Genomic DNA, 21,373 nt, shown 5'->3' on the forward strand with positions numbered 1-21,373 from the left:
TGTATTGTTATTCGAAGACACTTGTTGGCACACTGAGTTACAAGTCAGAGAAAATGTAATCTTTGTTGGTGTTTATGAAATATGTCCCAAATATTGCACAACTTCCAAACATTTCAGCTTTATTCAACTACATGTACTAAGGTCAAATAAAAAAAAAAAAGTTTTGTTTATTGTCCCCGCCCGCATCCTTTTACCTGCCGCCATCAATTTATTGTATTTTCTATTTTTTTTCTTTCTTCTTTTCGCTTTGATCAATGGCAAAATCTGGCCTATTTACTTATATTTTCACAATCACACAAACATCTTGCATCGTAATATTTGTTTCCAACATGAATGAGTAGCCATTTGAGGTTATAAAGCAAGTCTTAGAAAAGTGATGGTAATTTTTAGAAAAGTAAGCATCCATCGTCTTGGAAAAGTCTCATAAAAGTGGTGGATGTTTTAAAAACAGACCATCAGTCATGTATCTGTCATTGGCCAAAAGAAAAAAGTGCCCACATCATCCTAGTATTTATTTGGCCAAATCTTCCCTAAACCCCCCCCCCCCCCCCACCCCACCCCACCCCAATTTGATAATGCCAAATAAACATGAGGAAATTATTGTGTATTCAGACTGATCAAACATTAAATGATAACGGTTTGGGTTTTTTTAACATCAAGGTACCTATCGCGACACCCCCCCCCCCCCGCCGCTTACCCCAGCAGCCCCGCCCATCCACTGTCACCCAAAACACAATGTGATTCAAAATTCATCACTCTCGTCCCCAGATATACTACCGTTTATGCTTTTCTTGCAAAACGAGACATACACCCCTGGGAACAAATTCGCGGAAAAAGCTGGTATCCGGCACCCTTTGGTTTTATAACACCGACATATAGCTGATGGGCACCAGTGATATAATCTAACAAAATGGCGTCCAATCGTCGCCGTTTCTTGGAAATTGTCCGTTGATTTTTCATCAATCGATCTACTTTGCACTGAAAGTGGTTGATTTTTGAGGTAAAAAATATTATCAACATTCGTTATAGATCAGTATTGTATGTGATTTGTTCAATAAATTGGTGCTTTGAAAGAGAATTATGTGTTTTAAATTGTTTGATTTTGTTGTTTTCAATATCGTAACTGGTTAATGGGATTCTTCGGTAATCGGGCCACTAGCATTGAGGCCCCCTACCGCTACAATCGCCTGTGAATTTAAGGGCCTTCTGTCGTTTTACTCCATAGGAGGGTGTATTTATCGCTTCAAAATGACTTCTGCAACATCGGACAGTCTTTCTTTTAAGTTTAAAAACCCTATTTTTGTAATTTTGAACATCAGATTCAGAGTCGGACATGTTTTGTCATAGACCCGTGAACGTGGCTATATACATAGCCACGCTTCAGTCTATAGTAAAAAGACTCTATTGCGATCCGCGGTTACAAAGATGGAGTGACCGTTCTAGCCGAATTTCGGCTACATTTGACAGAATATTTGCATACAAAAATGAGTTGTACAGAAAATCAGCAGAATTTTTTTTCGGCAGAATTATGAAGATGAAGGAAAAATGAAAAAGATTAGAGAAATATGGCACATTTGGTTTGAAAAACCTTCATTTATTGAAAGATCCCTGAAACAAACCCTTGCACAATGGACCAGCAATTATACTGGGTAATATGACAGACTTTCGAAGTGGATTTAGCAGAAATATATATGGTATTACGGTCAGCCTGCCATGTAAGACGGTTAGTCTGGTACCCACTCGTGATACTCCAACCGTTTTACGCATGCGGAACTCGGGGTACCAGAGTGTCATGCCTGTCTTAGATTTCTGATCATTTTGAAACATTCGTTGTGACAAAGTTGTGCCGTATTTTACATCAAATTTCTTGGCAATGACAGATCCAACACTCGCGTATATTCACAGGAAGCCCAACAAGTAAGTGATTCACCCATGGGCGAAATTATACATGGTCATATGTAGCGGATCAAAAGATAGAATGCTTTCGCTTGTATTTACCCGAGGGAAGCGCGTGGCGTTGTATACAACGCCACGTTCACGGGTCTAGTTTTGTCAGAGTCACGTCAGACAGTCAGAAGCCAGACTGAGATTGAGAAGACAGAACATGTCATTCAATTTGTTTTGGTCATTTTGTTGACTGGCAGACGTGCAGACTGGTTCTGGTTGAACTACATTTTCCTTCCCATTCCTTTCCATTTGCCACAGATTCATTGACTCCAACATGTCCAACATTTAATTGCAGAGTATACATTTTTGTTTACGTCGTGGGCGTGGCTATTGTTACGGCAGCTGTCATGGCATAACACAACTTTCAACTGCTATCATTTACAGAGCTGTGTGGTTCCCTGAAAATTGCGTTAGGGCTGCCGTAAACGACAAATGAACGATAGCCACTTTACAAAATAAGATAGATGATCACTGCAAAAGAGCATGCACCATGAATGTATACACAAAACCGCATTGCCCTTGATTCGCATGGCATTAACTGGAAAATGCATTAATAGTTAAAATTACCAAAATATAGGGTCATTAGATTTAAAGAAGACTCAGTATGTTTGCAGAAGTCATTTGCAATAACACCAATGATATGATTGGGTTTTATAAGAAATTGGCTTTAACTCTTCTACTTTGACTATTTTTTATTACAGTGCTTGGACATGTGTACTCAAAAATATCAACAAACACTATAAAGTGTAAAATTCTGGTTGCGGCATTGCTTTCCTTTTGCAGTCATGGAAAGTAACCAGCACCAGACGCCGCCCAATAGCAAGAAGGGCACGGCCCCGCTGCACGCCTCGGCAGCCTCGCCTCAGGCTGGCCAGGCGGTGCCCAACCCCATCCTGCAACAGCCTAAGACCCCTATCCCGCAGAGTCCAGCTCCTGCCAACCATTCTCACCGGCACGGCTCCGCCATGTCAACTCCCTCGCCTCAGATGCCACAGAGCCCCGATCCCGTCCATGATCTACCAGCTGAGCTCCTGGAGGCCGGCTGGCGGCAGTTTTGGAGCAAGCGGGAGGGACGGAACTACTACTTCAACAAGTTCACGCAGAATTCGTTGTGGGAGATGCCTACGATAGACAGAGGAGCATCAAGGGTGAGCAAAATTAAATGCTCAGTTGTAGTGAAACAGTCAAATCTGGGACAACCCTTGGAAGGTTTTATCTTTATCCATTGGGGTCCTGTCATAGCAGATGAAGAAGGAAATTACAGCAGAAATGGGAGAAATACCTTTGAATGACGATCCACAAATTTAAGTAGGTAGTGGTCAGCATTAATTTTCTTGAATTTTCTTTGACTTTCTACAGCATGATCCGCTGGGTATCCAGACAGACCACCGACCAGCCCACCCACACCCACAACCACATCCCAACTTACCCTCCCCATTGGGAATGATGCCAAGGAGACACTCGCTAGAAGAATCTCCCGTCAGCCCAACCATCAAAATGGCTGACCTTAAAGGGTAAGTGACAACCAACAGACACAACTAATGCCATTTAATCAAATTCCCTGAGCATTTTTTTGTGAAGAAGTTTCAGAAATCTAAAATCAATACTGAGCAATACGACTTATAACACACTCTTCATACCTAAAGTTAGGGCATCAAGCCCCATGTGTAATGTAATACGCTTTCCTGTTCTGAATCCATCAAAATAATGTAGTGGACCCTTTCTGTCTGTCAATCAAACTGCACGTTGACCAATTAGATCCCAGCTTTTGGTCAGGTGATCATAGTAACTCAGTCACATGTACTGTTAAATAGTCCTTTTGTACTCAAACCAAAGGTGGGCGGGGCTTATGAATAAATCTTGCATGCCAGGTGTCATATTTTGGCCAAGTTAGGATACTGGAAATTAATTTGAACATTAAACTCAAAAATATTTGTAACTGGGTCTTAGTGCGAAACGTGAACTAAAACTCCTAGATTTTTAATATCAGAAGTTTAAGTTTTTGTCTCTTTTTTTTCTCTGCAGTCCATTCTGGGATTTTACAGTGAACACCAATGCCATGATGTTTGAGAGATACCCAAGCAGGCTACCACCGCCCCACAATGACATCGAGCAGATGAGGGGGAACCTGGTCCAGAAACTGCGCTTCCAATACAATGAACTCTGCCAGCAACGAGAAGGTAAACTAATGTCTCATAAACTCAGAAAGTACTCGGAACATTTCACATTGAATACCACTGGTTCAAAGCTTCAATGGGTGAAATTATTTATATGAAACATTTACTAATCATTTACCACATTTGTCTGAACAAAGATTGTCCTATAAGTGCACTCTAAGTGCCTTTGTCGGCTCACAGTTTATTGAACTTGACCATTTGTGTCCTCTGCAGTGTTTCTTATAGTCGGTTTAATTTTAGGGTCAGTGGTTCTGAGTTTGATCTCAAAACTACTGTTTCTGTCTCTCACTGGATATCTAAGACACTCCAACGTTTCTTATTTTCCATACCAGGAGTCAGTGCTCCGAGGGAGTCCTTCAACCGCTGGCTTCTGGAGAGAAAAGTCATTGACAAGGGAACGGATCCCATGTTGCCCAGCAAGTGCTCCCCAGAGGTCTCCCCCTCCATGAAGCGAGAGATTATGAGTGATATTCCCATCAGGTACAGCACACATCTGGGATTACTGTGATTTTATTACAAAATGTTTTCATAAATTGGTGGTTTTTATAAATAGAAAGCTGTTTCTTCTCTGAGTGCTTCCCGTTTGCTATTTCCCAGGTTTGCATCATTGCAAATGTTGCTAGCATCGTATATATATATATGGCTTCTGACTAGCGCCCCTTGAACAAAGACATGGACTAAATTGGGAACCGCCAACATAGGGCGGGATAGCTCAGTTGGTAGAGCACTGGAACGGCAATCCAGAGGTAGCAGGTTCAAACCCTACTCAAGTCAATTTCTTTGTTCAACGTTAAAATAAAAAAATCACTCAGTTGGCATTAACCCAAATTAATAGCCATGCAGAAAATTCCAGAAACTTGCTTATTCCAAAGGTAATAAAGGGGTGAAGATTGGGGTCATTTGCAACTAAGTGCCTTTAAGGACAAACACACCCATGTCTGTGATCCACTCCACATTCTGCTGATGTTGCAAGCTTCTTAAGACAATGAAACCATCCCCTTATGCCAACAGGTTACACAGACCCAAGGTGTTTTCGGAAGCCAAGAAGTTGCTTTACAACTATGCAGAGGCTGCCAAGAAGTTGATAGAGTCCAGGTAAGCCAAGAGAATATACAAACCTGGAGCTAAGTTTTTCATAATGTGGTCATCAAGTGGTTAAGTATATCTAAAGATGGTTAATATGGCTTGTCTGGCCAGTGCTTATCTCTGCTTGGCTTGGCCTTGAAACAAGTTAGAATATTTTAAATCCCCACGGATGGGTTGTATCTCCATCACAGATTATTCCCACGATTATGCCGGTGCCTTTTTATATCTCAGGGTGGGGAGAGGCTAGCAAAGTGAAGTAGTATGCCCAAGGACACAACATATCCCAGGCTGCTGGATTTGAACCCCTGACCCTCTGATCACGATTTTTGTTTCAAAATCTAGACCACCTTTTAAATGTAGCAATGCATGGACTAACCAGTGGCAATGGCAGCCTTGCCACTCGAGTGTCCTTCAATACTGGCTCTTTTCACCGTTGAGGAGGTACTTGCACACTGTTTCGATTAGAATACAACCCATGTCTTACTGTTCCAAGTGCTTCAGTTTGAGACAGTGATCATTTTGTGTTCTCTATTAAAGGAAAGCCACACCGGAGAGTCGTAAGATCATCAAATGGAACGTAGACGAGATGTTCCGATGGCTGAGGACAGGACAAAGCTGTACCATCGATGAATTCATGGTAAGCTCAAAGATGCCGTCCCCATGTCTCCTAACATTTTCAGTTTGTATGTTGTATTTAACCTCCCCAAAATCCCAACTTCTCCTTTTTTTTTAATGTCTGCTTCCCTCTTTAAAAGCTTTTATGTGGGTTGCTTTGCCCTCTTAAGCACAAAAAAATCCTCCTGAATTTTTGTCGCAAGCATTGACAACTTGAGTGAATTCTGACCCAATAGCTTGACAGACTCCAAAGTAAGTCCCAAAAAGGCTTTGTTTTGCAAGTATAGCTATTTGTGCGGATGTTGTTATGCCATTCAAAGGGCAAATAGTGGAATATCTTAATTCTGATAACTATTCCTAACTATGGGAATATTTTTGGGGGTTCTCGCTGACAGAAACGTCTTGCCCACCTGAAGGAGCAATGCGGACCGCATCTGAGCGCAGCAGTCCAGTCCTCAGTGGAAGGCATCTGTACCAAGATGTACCATATGTCTTGTGAGATTGTCAAGAAGCTACGAGACAGACACTGGGAAGTGCTCAAGGAACACCAGATTGAAGGTCAGATGAGACCTAAGACGTATCCATATCTCGTTTCTAGAGTTGTCGTGTAGGTTTTCAACAATGACAACTACATGTGAATATGCTGACAATGTACATAGCCGTAGTTTTGGATGCCCATTCTAGACACAGCTTAATGGCTAACACAAGAATTAATTACAAGTAAAAATCACACCAGGCATGCAGTTTTTTCTCGTATAAAATCTTGTAAAGCTTGGAATTTCCTACTTTTTGTTAAACCTTGAGTTACCACCTGTTAAATTTCTCCCCTTACAGAGCCGGCTCCTTTCACGAGGCCACCTCAAGACAAGAAGATGCCGTGTTACTCCGTCTACGCCATCGTGCCAAGCCCCAGGCTACCCACGGTGGACATCCATGAGGAAGGAGCAACGACGTGCATTCGCTATAATGGAGAAATGATGAAGATCAATACAGCCCATCTCAAAAAACTGGTAATAAATAAAATAACCCATTGATGGATGCATGTTGTCTCATCTCATAAAGCCGTTGCAGAAATTATTCCAAAGATTTGAATTCAGTTTGATGTTTGAGATAGTCAGGAGTGTCTACACGTGCAAGATGTCAAAGATTGACTGTGAACAGTGTAAAGGGATGGATGAAGTGCAAATGTGTTCTCAATATTGCTGTTTCTCCTTATCCTATTCAGGAATTACTGTACAGACTGCACATTAATGACGACAGACTCCGATATAACTTCTTGCCAAGGGTTTGGTGCCTGCTCCGTAGATATCAGGTAGACCATAAACCCTTTCCATGTTTGATGTTTTTTTTTAAATTTGATTTAATAATAATGAATGCACAAGATGTCTACCATCCTAGTGGAACAGAAGCACACACATCAACCACGGCTGCATTTCAAAGGATTTATTGCAAAGATAACTTCACGTTTCTCCAGAAAGTTGTACCTACAGAAAGTAATCATCAACAACTTTTTTTTTTCACAGTTGTTAAAAATATCTTGTGGACTTTGGGTGTGTTTTTTTTTCTCGAAATTTTAAACGCGGTTTAAATCAAAGATCATGAGGAAAATATCCCACCTTTGAACCGTTACCAGAATCCATAAAATTATATATAATTGAATCTAATTTCCTTGACCTTTTGACCCCCACTTGACCCTTTGACCCCAGACCTTATTTGGAGTCGGCCAGTACGAAGGTCACGGCCTCCAGGGGGCGCTGCCCGTCAACGTCTTCAAGTCACTGCACGACAACTTTGGCGTAACCTTTGAGTGTTTTGCCTCGCCGCTCAACTGCTACTTTAAGCAGTTCTGCTCAGCGTTTGCAGACACGGACTGCTACTTTGGCTCAAGAGGGTAGGTACCCAGACTCATTTGAAGTCGTTATCTGTTGTGTCGCAACCACCGATTTGCTTTTGAAGCCAAAGGGAACCAGGCTTATTTCTGTAGCCGCATTGTTGATTTGTGAGGAAATCTAATGTGCTGGCTGTTTCGCAGTTAGTTGTAGGTTTCTATTATGTGTCAAATATTGTTCTGCATGTACATGTAAACATGGTGTGCATATTTGGAATTTTGGTTTTACATTTTTTAAGCATTTTTAGGAATCACAAAATCTGGGGTGTTAAAGCCACAAGAAAGAAGATACCCCAGAAGTAAAGTCAACCATTTTATGTACACAGCATCACTCATTGCTGCCAGTGTTGTAGTCGAGTCTATCACAAATCCATTCATAAGTCCGCTCACAATGATCAGGGGCTGAAAAGTAACAAAGGAATGCCTTTGTCAGAGTTCATTTGAATATTTTGTAACTTGATTGGAGACTGGTGGCTTGTGATTGACTTGTGGGGACTTTGGAAGCATCTGTGATGGATTTAACAACATTGATGGCTAAACGTTTTTACAAACAACAGTTTTAAAAAAAGATGTAATTAATTATCCAGATTACTGTTTACTATGAAGAAAGTGTTATAAGTCTGCCAGCAGTGGTGGATTGAGCTGGAACATTATTTTCAATTCTTTTTCCCCGTTTCTACTTTTTCCTGTTGTAGTCCTGTGCTTGACTTCCACCCAGTCAGTGGGTCCTTTGAGGCCAATCCCCCCTTCGGTGAGGAACTCATGGAAGCCATGGTTGCCCACTTTGAGGTATATTTCCTTTTTCCAGTAACTCATTTTTTTTGCGATTAATATTTCAAACTCCTCCAGAATCTTCCACAGTACCCAAACCTTTTGGAAATTCTTTGCACGTGTACTTAAAATGTCAAGGGCATAAATTCTCCTTAAAAGTAATAATGACTGGACCGTAACTTCCTCAATCTTGCAAAAATCCTCTGAAACCCCGGTTGGTTTTTAAGACTCCGAGGATTAAGTTGTATAAAGATGAGGTTCTTCTGTACTATGTAGCGCTATAGCAGTTTCTCAAAGTGTGTGAACATAATTACCCATGTTCATCAGCCCGAGACCATTTTTCTACAGCAGCTCGAGACCATACCCTCATCACAGGTACCCATTCATACTCCTGGGTGGAGAGGGGGAATTGTGGTAAAGTGTCTTGCCCAAGAACACAAACACCCATGTTCCCTGTCACCGTGTAAACCCAAGTACCATTGCACATGGGTCATTTTATGTATATGGGGTCCCTTTTACATCTGACATCTATGATTTTATAATTCTGATGCACTCCTTAATGCAGTCATCCTCCAAGAGTGATTATGAATAGCAAACTACCTACCCAACAAATAAAAATCATTTGAAGTCATTCTGAATGATACTTGAATGGTAAATTGCAAAGTAACAAAGTAACAGGGACAGGGAAAATGTCACATTTTTGAACCCTAAATTTTTGAATGACCCACATATCAATATAACCATTTGACGGCACCCTAGACAGTAGATGCCGACAGTTATGCGAGATGAGTTAAAGTAGAAAGTTACTTGAGATGTAAGTAACTCTGATTTGTTGAATTTGTACACAGCGTCTCTTGGCCAACACGACAGATCCTCTGTCTTTCATCGTCTTCATTCCGGAATGGAGAAACCCGCCCACTGCGGCACTGGTCAACATGGAGCAGAGCAGGTCAGACTATATGCATTTATTCATAGTACATGCCTAGTAGAGCTTGACCCAAATGGCAAAGTATAGGACATTATTTGTACTCGGGGAGTCAGTCAGTCAGTCAGTGGTTCAGTCAATCAGAGGACAATGGGCTCTGGCACAGTACCCCATCAACGGCCAGACAAGGAGAGTTGGGGAGACCTAGACTGGTTCCCAGTCCATCCATGGCGGACTTCAGTTATGGGGCGGGGATTAGTCTGGGAGATCATTCGTGCGCTGATGACGCCTGGCACATTCAGGATAAATAAGTCGTGCGTACTTCGCGTGCGAACCAGTACAGTATGCATATTCGGTGTGTAATGATTAAAAGAGCGCCCTCTTTTATTGGCACAGGGAGCCCATAGGCTTGCTCTTTGAGCCCAGCAATGACAGGCATTCATAGAGCACTCCAAAAATCAAGATGGCCGCAACATGATAATGGTCTATTGGCTGGTCATGTCCACCTGTTTTGTTTTGGGGGTTTTTAAATCATTTTAATGATTCACTGTATGCAAAGAGTAAAATAACAAAATGAGAGTCTAAGCCAGTCGGAAACCAATGTTAAACTATTTAAGCTTGGAGAGATTGTTTACAATGAATTGACCGTAACTGTCTCAATCTTCAGAATGTCATCTTTGAAAACTTCGTTCACAGGTTCAAGAGAAGACAGGAGACCGTATCAGCCTATGAGCACGAGTATCGGAGCGGAGGACAACATGCGTGTTCAGAGTAAGTTAACATTACAAAACAATAACAGTGCCAAGGCTGTAGTCGTGTCTATCACAAGGCTGTCACAAGTCCGGTCAAAAGTAAATCACAAGTCAGTTAAGGAGTCCAGTCAAAAGAAACAGGTGCAATACATTTAGAAGTTCCACCTAACTCTCTTTGTTTTCAAATTTCCTTTCAAAACTCTGGTTGGGGGGGGGAGCTATAGCCACTCCAGCCTTCTTGGCCTATTTTGACGAATTTTCCGATTTTATTTCTGCAACACAAATGTGATGTAACAATAGATGTGGCATCGTAAAATTTAGTTCTATATTGGCAAAATTCTAAGCAGGCCAAATAGCACCGTCTATAGTCAACACACAGCCAATTAAAAGCCCAATGTTTTATTTCCAACCCCATTGTAAATACAGGGATGATATAAACTACCGCGCCGTCCATGGAACCGCCATCTTCTTCCTGCAGAACGAGGCTGGATATCAGAAGTGGACCCCGACGAACGAGAAAATCCAGGCCATGATGGACGCTTACCGGCCGCAGAAGAGAGCACTGGACAGCGAAGCTGAGGATGGACCACCGAGGAAGAAACTGGCAACAGAAAGGGGTCCCGTTAACAAGAGTACACCCTCTGTTGATTCGCCACACTACCGACCTAAAGCTCAGAAAAGAAGCCTGGATGCTGAGACTGGAGATGACCCTCAGAGGAAGAAACGAGTGGTAGAGGACTCCCCAAGCAACTCAGCGTCGAACAGAGTCAGTGAGGATAATGACCCTCGCCACAGGAGAAAGATGGGAGCTGATGCATCCCTTGTAATGCCCCTCGGTGGATCCACGCATGATAGGCCTCTAGGGGGCCACAGAGACAGGACTAATAATGACCAGAGACCGGGACGAGATGGCAACCATCAGGGCGATCTCCACGGCGATTATGCCAGCAGCTCAAGACCTGACACGAGAATCGTCAAGTGAATACTCTGCTCCGTGACAGCCCGTCATTTGCAAGTGTCAGGAAAAATGTCTATGAGTGGCCGTGATATGTTGAGTGGCCCCCTAGCTCCTAACGTTTTTGATAACTGACCCCTCAGCTGTCAGATTTGCTCCACACTCTATAATATCTGGTTGTAGATATTTGTCTTGTATGGCAAACTGACAGGGTATTTCACCCAATAAGTTTCACCGATTCTTGCACTGCGACACATGTACAGTTCTGTTCAACAGCCCCAAATGCTTATTTCGCAGAATGCAAAACGGCAAATTTTAATGCAGTCAGTGGGTTTTAATTGCAAACGCTGAATGAGCCAAAGCTATTTTCTTGTAGATATTGGAGTTAAAAAACATCTTGTGCAAGGGGCTTAAATTTTGGTGCAGCTTTTTAATAGTAGGAGGTGGTTTTAAGTATGTCATTGTGTTTCATAAAGTATTCAGTGCTTTTGCAATCAGCCAGCACGTCAATTTTTTTTTTTTTGTATGCTGGTTTATTCTTTAATCTGTCCAATTTTGTTGGGGAATGCCTGAAGGCAATAAAAAAAATGCTTATAATTGCAAGAGTCTTAGAGGCCAACGAAATCATTTGTTGAATTTTTTGTCCTAAGTGTTTTTCATGTGGAATTGTATATTACTTGTAACCATGAGGAATTTGTTTTTTTTTATCTGTAGTATGTGTAAATAAAAGGTCATTGTTTTTCAATAATTACCGAAAAGATAACTGGAGAAAGCTCACAACTGTTAAAAGTTTTCATTTTTCAGAGGGGGGGGGGGGGGCGATATGTATTTGTTTTCTTAAATTGCACACATATTTTCTTGGCAATAATAATAAAGGGGTCTTATATAGCGCACGTATCTACCAACAATTAGGTACTCAAGGCGCTGGAAATTGTCAATTGTTAAAGAAAGGTAAATAAAGTTGTTGAAAAAATTCTATAAAAGAACAATTTCAAACCTGAGCCAGTTAAAAATTTGGTATGGCAGGTGTCTTTCAACTCGGTTAAACCCCGAGTTTCAACCCCAAACTCTGAACACTTGAAAAGGGTTCCTTTATGGAGGCTAGCCTGTTTTTGTAGTAAACCACCCTGTTGCCACTGGGAATGTGTAACATGAAGAAATGGGGTGTTCCAAAGCGAACATGAACATTCCCAAAAAAGGGGGAAAACAGGCGGAAAGCGGACTCTTTCAAAATGAACAACGGTCATTCCCAAACGAATAGGAGTGTTCTAAAAGGTACAGGATTATTTCAAAAGGACAGGAATGTTTTAAAAGAAGCCGCACTGCTTCTAAATGTACGAGCATGGTTTCAAAGGAACAGAGCGTTCAAAAATGAACTTGAGTATTTCAAGTTTTAAAGAAAACGGGAACCTTTCAAGTATTGAGACGTTCCTTCAGAGTGGTTTTACAAACATAATTATGGTACTTCGTGTCTTATTCTTGGGAAAAAAATATTTTGAAACGTTTTACTTTACTTTACGGCTTCAATGGTTTTTAAACGACAAAAACTGTCGAAAAAGAAATAATCCCGTCGGATAACAGAACAGTAATGAGTTAAATTGAATGTAGCAGATCGAATGTTTTAATGTAAAAGCTGTTGTATGTATTAGACATTGTTTTAAATTCTTGTAAACGGAAGTGTATTTTTATTCAACATTTTAGGTTGAATGGTGTAAATATGTATAGAAAACAAACAAACAAAAAATGTAATTAAAATATGTAATTTCCCCCAAGATTCAGTTACAGTAAGAGTGACCCCAAACTATCCAAGGGACTTCTGTTTAAAAAAAGTGAATGAAAATTTAACCAATTTTGGTCTAAATTTTTGTGGGAATTTTACTACCAAAAAAACATTTAATCCAAGAGCCAACTAGTCATGGAATTTTTTTTTTACTTTTTTTTTTATTTGTATAAATATGGGTTTTATGCTTCAATCATTAAAGAGCATAAGATTGTATCTTCAAGCCTGATGTAAAACACACGGGATATGTAAACCATGTCCTTGGGCAAAAATTTGCCAATGATGCAGCTTTGGGGCTTTGTGTCTGGTACCCTCAATGCAAACGGGTGTCACAGTGCCTATTCGTGATGGACGGTTATTGTCGCCAGACTGAATGGTGTTCTTGGCTTGCCATTACTCAGTGCAAAACTGGAGTGTCTCTGGCTGTGGCTGTGGCTATGCCACACTGTGATATGGATGTGCAGAAACTAAGGCTGCGTCTGAATAACATGGCTATGGCTAGCAGTAGTACACAGGTCTATAGGAAGTGGATTCTAATGCCTTCCATTGACGCAGATGTTATTAGCCACAGCCAAGTCATTTAGATGCAGCTGGAGAAAAATTGGGATCATTTTTTTTTTTTTTTTTCAATACTGGTCCCTATTTAGAAAACAAGTAAAACAATGCAGAAAACACAGTAATGCAATGTGTGTATTGTGGGGTATTAACATTATTTTAATGTAAGTTGAACCAAAACAAATGCAGATCCAAAATATAATGATGTTAAAAAAAACTGTTATGATTACATAGGTCTGTAGAACCGCTGAGGCAAGCGATCTTATTTTTAGACTGATGGCTGCCCCCTCCTAGCCTGCAGACCTGACCTTAACATACATGTCGAGAACAGGCAACGTGGTCAAAGTTTCTGAAATTTGATTGGATGCTACGCGCCTAGCCTTTAATCTGATTGGCTAAATACTCAACCTTGTTAACATGCATATTGAGTTGCCTATTCAAATACATGAGGACATGTAATAAGTTGACCTCGCATCAAAGGTCAGTTGGACAATGATGCACAGGCCGTTTTCTGACTCTGTTTCTGGTTGAGCAATATTGAGGCTGGGTGTACTAGCCCCATCTTTCAAAGTCTAGAATGTAATGGAGGGACTAGGAACCAGTCTACTTTACTCTTGCGAAACTCTTTCTGTATTTGTTTGGCACACTAATTTGCCCCCCCCCCCAAATAAAAAAACTCAGAAAGAACAGAAAAAGTTGCCCTTTGTTGCCCTTCATTGTACTTCATTGTATAGTGCCCTTAATGTTTAGGTTGGGCCCAAGTCATATTGGGAAGGCCATTTGATATTGATAGTTTGTTATTTGCTTTTTTATTTTTGCAACTTACACACTTGTTGAGTTTTGTATTTTTTGGTCATCTAGTAAAACTTTTGCTTGGTTCTGATTGTGTAATGTTATTTTCTGCATCACTGGAGTTAACATGCTGGAAATGTAAATACTGCAATGACGGATTGGCGAAAACATTTTTAAATGTTTTTATTTAATGATATGCTTGGATTATTGGGTGGGAATTGTTTATGTGACAATGTTCAACAATGCTGTCTGTTTATTTTTTGTGAATTTTGTTTACTTTTGTTTTTGTTTTTTACACTTTTGCCAGATTGATTTTTGTATACACTTTATAGTGTATTGTTATACAACATGTCTGTACTGTGCATGACATTTTGACCAGTGTGTGCAGAACACACTGTATTTTTCACTTTTCGTGGGGGGGGGGGGAGTGATATTGAATTGATTATGTATGCACATACTTAAATGTCAGTTAGTTTTGCATCAGACAACATTGAGGAATAGTTGTTTTAACAAATTGTTGTGTTATCTATGGGATGATTAAAGAAACTTTTGGAATGCAATTCACACTGAAATTTTGACAAATCATGAGAGAAAGAAATTCTCGTAACACAACTTAATAAAGAAAGATCAACATTAAGAAACATCTTGTGAAATTTGTCTTTTATTTTATAACATACTGTTTAATATCATGCATTTACCCTAAGTGCATTAAGTATCTTTTTAATTAAATCAATTAATCAATCAATTAAATTCAAGGTTCCACTCAAACAATGCAATTATTCCGATGAGAAGGCCTTAAAATGTCATAAGAAGTTGTAAATTCGGGCCAGGCAGAAAGAATAGCACAAGACTGACTACGGTTTAATTTAAAAGTCCTTTCAGAGAGCCCAAATCAGCTTCATTAAAAAAAACATAATGGCCAAGATTTCATTAAGTTTGGAAAAAAAAAACAGAAATACAACAAGTTAAAACGAGTTATTAATTATTAAATGACGATTTTGCTGTTGGATTGTATTTTTCAGAAGGCATGGCTCCATGCTTGGCCTTGGCGCTCGTGAGAAAAAAATTATAATTGGTTAATTTTTATTCGAGGAAACGCCTAACATTGACAATGTAATGAAAGTTCCTTGACCTTGAATTGAACCCAACAACGGAGAGGCGCCTGTGCAGGGTCGTGCCCTCACCTTCACCCGAATGTTTTGTTACGTCAAATTGTAAAAATCGATCATTTGTTTAGTCGGGTTCCCTTCGGGAATAGAGCGTATTACATTGCGAAAACGTCTAGGTTCCTTGCAGGTCTATCACAGAAATTCGTCTGCTCGAGATTCTGCAGAGGACTGCTGTTTTGTTAGTTGGGTTGTGTACTTTCTTGCCTTCCTGACGTTACTGCCTGGTTTTTTTCTTTGGAAATGTGACTATTCAATACGTCTTATAATTCACATCACGCCACGTTTTATGTGTTCTCGCGTCGTGAACAGGTGGGCCTACTGAAGTTTTGGGACCGAGATTTTGAGACGTCGAAAAAAAAACCCTGTGAAGCTTGTGTGCACTGTCAATTTCTTCAAGAAAATTTGAGGTACGTTTGGAAAGAATTCCATACCTGGAAATCACTTGACACGGTGTGCACAAACCCTAAGAAGTATATGAGACTGGTCTGAAAAAAATTCTAAGTGTAGTAAAAGCCTCAACATTTTCCCTGCTAAATTTGACTTTTTAATTTTAGGACATGTTTGTCAGCATGGTCAGTTTAGTGTAGCCCCATAAATATGGCCAATTTACTGGACTACCTCCGTAAATAAAGGCCACATTTCGAACATGTACAAAAACATGTCAAACTTTGTCAAATTTTGATTTTCACATTAGGCTTAGTTTGTAGTTTATTTTTGTTTTAGAAGCATACTCACCCTCTTCATAAAAGTGCTGCCTTTTTCAGATGTCTATTTTTCGTGAAATTTCATGTTGAAATATTGATACGCCAACGTGTGCAAACAAATCTGGAAATTTCACGAAAAACAGACATCTGAAAAAGGCAGCACTTTCTGATTAGCCAGTTAGTGGGTCTAGATTGACATATGGTTTTGTTTCATTATACCCAGGTGTATAGGTTTTTCTTTGTTAATAGTTTGTGTAAACTTGCTGTCATTTTCTAACATCAGCAATAAGTGACAAAGCGATGGGAGAGCCTGTGACATGGCATAGAGATGGCAGCCATCACAGCACAGTGCTAGAAATGTTGGAACGATTTCGCACTGAGGGTCACCTCTGCGATGTGACGCTGAAGATTGACGACCGCTGCATACAAGCACATAGGTGAGAGTTAGTTCAGATCAAACTCTAATAATGGAAAAGTTTATATTACTGCTATTAATTCAATTTGCTAATTTCTGTGGCTAGGCACTCCAGAAAATTAGTCTCTGGTTCTGAGTACATATTTGAGAACTTCAACTTCTTTTAATGCCCACATTTTCCATTGACATGATTCTTTGTCGTCCAATCTCTAGACTGGTCCTTGCAGCTAGTAGTCCCTACTTCCAAGCCATGTTTATGGGCAGCATGTTGGAGAGTCAGCTTGATACAATCACCATGAGGGAGATCGACCCCGTAGCTCTTGAGGCTATGGTGTCCTATGCCTACACAGCCTCTATCAAGGTTTGTAGGAAGCAATCACTGTGCTCTCAAAGAGACCCACACAGTAATTATCCTTTTTGAGATGAGGCGGACACAGTAGAGAGATGCCGTTTGGTTTAAGTACATTTTGGTTAAGTCTGAAAGGTTACCCAAAACAAAAGCGTTTCTCTATTGTTTCCACCATATCACAGAAAGGCTAATAGCAGAAGCCTTGTTCTAGTTATTAGCAAAGTTGTTATAGGTATCATGGTCTGTGACATGATTTAAAGTAGTCGTACTGTTGTGTGACCATCTCCATCTTAAATGCCTTCTTACAGCTTGATCAAGAGAACGTTGAGAGCACCCTAGCCTGTGCCAGCCTCCTCCAAGTCACTAGTGTCACCAATGCATGCTGCCAGTTCCTCGCCTCCCACCTCAGTCCCAACAACTGCCTTGGTGTCTGGAGTCTAGCTGGTCTCTACTCCTGCCACGACTTGGCTCAGGAGGCCCTCAGCTATGCCCGGGACCACTTCAAGGAGGTGTCTGAGGAGGCGGAGTTTCGGTTGTTATCGGGGGAGGATCTGGAGACGTTGATTTCGTGCGAGGAGCTTGCAGTGGATTGTGAAGAACAAGTAAGTTGTACTTAGACCCAAGTGGTTCTTCACTGAACCTGAGTCCGTTATGGATGCTTTCAGATTAGGTCTTGAATAGTACATACACTAACCACACCGTTCGGCATCATTTTCTAAACAGATTTTTAAAGCTGTAGTGGAGTGGGCCAAGTTTGATCCTTCCCACCGCTCCACCCGGCTGTGGCCCCTCCTGAAATACGTGGCCCTCCCTCTGCTCTCACCGGAATACCTGCTGGACCAGATCGAGACTGAACCAATCCTGTCTCATGAGGGCACTGTTGTGTCTCATCTCGTCCAGCGGTTGAAGATCGTCGATACAGCGGACAGCTCAGTGAGAGTCAGAGGACACAGGAAGAAGATGAAAGTAAGGAAATTTGTCAAATCACAAATGCATTCACAAGTCTGTTACACAAGTAAATCACAAGTCTATTCACAAGTTTGGTCAGAAACAGTAGCAAAGTACATGTAATGCCTTTGCCACATATTAATCCAGTACTTTGTGTCTTGGCTTAGGACTGGATATTTGCAATGGCCGTTTGACAGACTTATGAGGACATGTAAGGATTTGAGACGCACACAACTACAACCTTAAAATGTTAAAGCTGTTAGTTTCATACACTTTGGAGGATGTGGGCAGATGTAGGAAGGTTCCTAGCTGATAGTCTCAGGAGTGAAGGTCAAACGTCATTTCTTTGTTAAACCGCCTGCAGGTTCTTCTAGCCATAGGAGGCGAGTGTCAAGGTTGCTCCCTGGATTCTTGCCATATCTTCTCAGAAGCTAGCGGTAAGTGGTCCTCCACGGCATCCCGGCCTGGCCAATCATCAGACAGGAAGGAGGAGATTCACATTGCTTCAATGAAATCAGGGAGATCAGCGTTTGGAGTAGCTTGCGATGGCAATCAAGTCTATGTGGCAGGTGTGTAAAAGGCACTCTCATCTGTTCTTACTCAAAGCTTGGTGGTGTTTTCCAAACCATGGCTTTATCTTCAGCTTGGACTCCAGGATCAGGCAGAAGCCTTTAATGTCCTAAAAAATGGAAATGTCCTATAAACTTTGACCTCATCATATAATAGAATTTGATTTACAAAAGCACAGAGACATATCTTGAGCCCGAGTCCTCCAAGTAAGGAGCCTTAAACCTAAAGCCAAAACTGGAAAGGAAGCCAATATTTGTAAAATAATCTACGGCTGTATTGTTTCTTCGACTAGGTGGTCTGTCCACATCATCCGATTCCATCGGCACCATCGAGCAGTACAGCATCATGGACAACTCCTGGCAGGAGGTAGCCACGACGAAGGAGACACGGCATGGATGCCAGGCTTGTCTGCTCAACAACAAAGGTCTACGTCTTCGGTGGGCATAACGGTCAGGGTTACTCCCAGAGTATGGAGTGCTTCTGCCCAGTCAGTGGAGCCTGTGATTATGTCACCATACTGCCTCAGGCAAAGGCTTTCATGGGATCAGTGGTGCTAGCTGGATGCATTTACGTCATTGGTGGTACAGGTAAGTTTTTTTCGCGCTGCATATTCAGCAATTGCCTCAATGACAATCTGTATTTCTCTCAAAACTATAACCTGGTTTTTCAGTTTTGGGGATTTTTTGGGGGCACAATGAATATGGACTTTGTACTCTGAACAGTGATAAAGAAAAGTGAATGAAGTTGTTCGCCCAGACGCCCAAGCAAAGATGAGCTTGCTCATATTCAGATCCAAATAAGATCCAAAATAAGTCATGAATACATCAAGGCAAAACCTAATTGGGCAAAACCTAGTTTGATTTACATCACCCCGACGCAAAAATTTCATCTTATGAATAGTCAATGCGGTACCCGCTGCTATATACATCATATTTGAACCAGCCAACATATCCCTCAAGCTCGGTGGTCGAGTGGTAAGACGTCTGCACTAGAAAGCAGGAGGTCATGGGTTCGAGTCCCCCAACTTTCACTCGGGAGGTAACACACCGAGTATACAGTGTTTATACGTCAGTGAAGGGCAAAAACTAATTGGATTCATGAATACTTCATACGTTCAAATCAATGCGTGCATGGAGTTTATCCTGCATCTCTTGTAAGTTGTCATACAGCACCTTCCACTCTTCCTTCACGAAGACAGCAGAGCAAGACAAAACATGTCTCATTTTGATCGAGTTCATAGAGTTTCATACACATGAAATACAGATATAAAGTTTACAAATTTTTCACTTATAGGGGCCAACGTCTTCCACAATAGTGTCCATTGCTACGACCCAGTCGGTGACCGCTGGAACACGGTCGCGCCATTGCTAGAGCCCCGTGCCTACGTGGGTGCCGTCGTTATGAATGGCTGCATCTATGCGATCGGTGGCTTCAACGGGAAATGGCTCCAAACGGTGGAGAAATACGTCCCCGCCGAGAATCGTTGGGTCAGTGTTGCCTCAATGAAACACGAACGCAGCAGCTTCGGTGTCAGTGTATCGGACGGTTGTATGTACATCGCTGGGGGTTTCGACGGCAAACGATCTCTAAGCACAGTGGCTAAATACGACCCAGCCACGGACAGTTGGACATCGGTCACCAGCATTCCTGGTAGCTGGTATGGCATGCGATTAGCTTCCCTCGATTGGTAATCTTGGTCAAAGAGTGACGACTACCAGTATTACTGAGTGGACAGGATAACATCTGACAGTTTTACTAAATGTGCTAAGATTCCTCCAATCCATAAGGCAGACAAAGATGCCAAAAACACTTCTTAATATTGCTCACCTCTGCCATGTATGTCTCAAGTACAGTCGAATCTCGTTAGTACAAACTCTGTTAATACAAAATTCTGGTTATAACAAACATAAAGCCTTTAGTCCCGACTGTGCATTTATGTGCACAATGAATGGGACTGATGTTCCTCTTAATACAAAATTCTGATATAACAAACAATTTGGCTAGGTCCGAACGAGTTTGTATTAACGAGACTCGACTGTATTATAAAGACAAAGCCTTGTTTGAGGTGATAACATTTGCCCAGTATTTTCCCCTGTTTTCCTAAGTGTTTATTCCGAGCCCCCTCTAAACAGCTCAAAGTCAGGAAGAATAAAAAATACACCAATGGATGAATGCTTCACTGTTGGATTTTTGAAATTCTGGAAGGTTCCTTGTAACAGGTAACGGTTGGGGGGGGATTATTAATAAAAGAACCCTTCAGATAGATCAACAAGAGTTGCTTTAAGCGCAATGGTGGAAGCATTTTGTCAGTTAATGTCCAAAAGTAGCTGTCATTGAGTTATTTTGTTAATATGCATTTAAATGTCAATTTTTTAAATGTTTATATTTGTTAACCATTTTGTACTTCTTATTTATGGACAACAACCTTTAAACATCCGAAGTTTCAAATAGGTCATATCAGAATGTGTTTGTCAGAAAAAAATCTTTTGTGGAAATATTTCCCTTTTTGTTAACTCAATAACATCTACGGATTCCATTTTACACATTCCATTTTTAGGATAATACTGCTAGTAAATAATAAAAAAAAACTGTTATATGGACGAGTCAAATATCTAAAAAAACATCTACCTCATCTTAATATTAAAGTTTTACTTTTTTTCATGTTTTTTTCATCTTAATATTGTCTGAATAAAATTGTGGAGATAATAAATTAAAAGGATTTTTACTGCAAAATGGAAGTCTGTGTTCAATGACATCTCTGTTTAATAGTCACTCAATATTCTTAAACAACACGTGCCATTGCATGGCGGGAGGATCCGTAACCAAATTTTCAGGGGGCGGAGCAACCGGTCCCTTCAAATTCGAACAAGAGAGGGCGCTCTTTGTGGTAAAACAAGAGTCGGTGTTTTGATTTAATAACCTTGTGTTCACAAAGCCAAATAGTGACTCAAAAATAAGAAATCATGCTGCGCGCG

At 40.9% G+C, this 21,373-nt stretch overlaps 1 protein-coding gene and 1 pseudogene across 3 annotated transcripts; both read left to right on the plus strand.

Moving 5' to 3' along the window:
- The first annotated feature begins 724 nt into the window (after positions 1–724).
- On the plus strand, positions 725–11,714 carry LOC119739362 (mRNA (2'-O-methyladenosine-N(6)-)-methyltransferase-like). Of its 3 annotated transcripts, none has more exons than XM_038214274.1 (15): positions 725–1,000; positions 2,649–3,095; positions 3,307–3,461; positions 3,973–4,127; positions 4,457–4,604; positions 5,136–5,219; positions 5,748–5,847; positions 6,221–6,383; positions 6,660–6,835; positions 7,051–7,137; positions 7,532–7,716; positions 8,409–8,502; positions 9,333–9,433; positions 10,106–10,180; positions 10,588–11,143. In XM_038214274.1, the coding sequence occupies exons 2-15, from the start codon at positions 2,733–2,735 to the stop codon at positions 11,141–11,143; spliced, it is 2,442 nt and encodes an 813-aa protein (XP_038070202.1). In that variant the 5' UTR covers positions 725–1,000; positions 2,649–2,732. The 3 variants fall into 3 exon arrangements, with proteins under 3 accessions (XP_038070202.1, XP_038070203.1, XP_038070204.1); XM_038214275.1 differs by having other exon boundaries at positions 2,731–3,095; XM_038214276.1 differs by lacking the exon at positions 725–1,000 and having other exon boundaries at positions 2,733–3,095; positions 10,588–11,714.
- Positions 11,715–15,590: 3,876 nt separating this feature from the next.
- LOC119739308 lies at positions 15,591–21,136 on the plus strand (annotated as a pseudogene).
- Positions 21,137–21,373: the final 237 nt, after the last annotated feature.

This window comes from Patiria miniata, unplaced genomic scaffold (genome assembly GCF_015706575.1).
Source record: "Patiria miniata isolate m_02_andy unplaced genomic scaffold, ASM1570657v1 HiC_scaffold_30, whole genome shotgun sequence".
Lineage (NCBI taxonomy): Eukaryota > Metazoa > Echinodermata > Asteroidea > Valvatida > Asterinidae > Patiria > Patiria miniata.

Bases quoted from the DNA above. Each gene is read 5' to 3' on its own strand.
- LOC119739362 (XM_038214274.1), top strand. From the start codon at position 2,733: ATGGAAAGTAACCAGCACCAGACGCCGCCCAATAGCAAGAAGGGCACG. The intron at 4,128-4,456 runs GTAAACTAATGT...TTTCCATACCAG, and splicing joins ACTCTGCCAGCAACGAGAAG to GAGTCAGTGCTCCGAGGGAG. The intron at 6,836-7,050 runs GTAATAAATAAA...TATCCTATTCAG, and splicing joins CAGCCCATCTCAAAAAACTG to GAATTACTGTACAGACTGCA.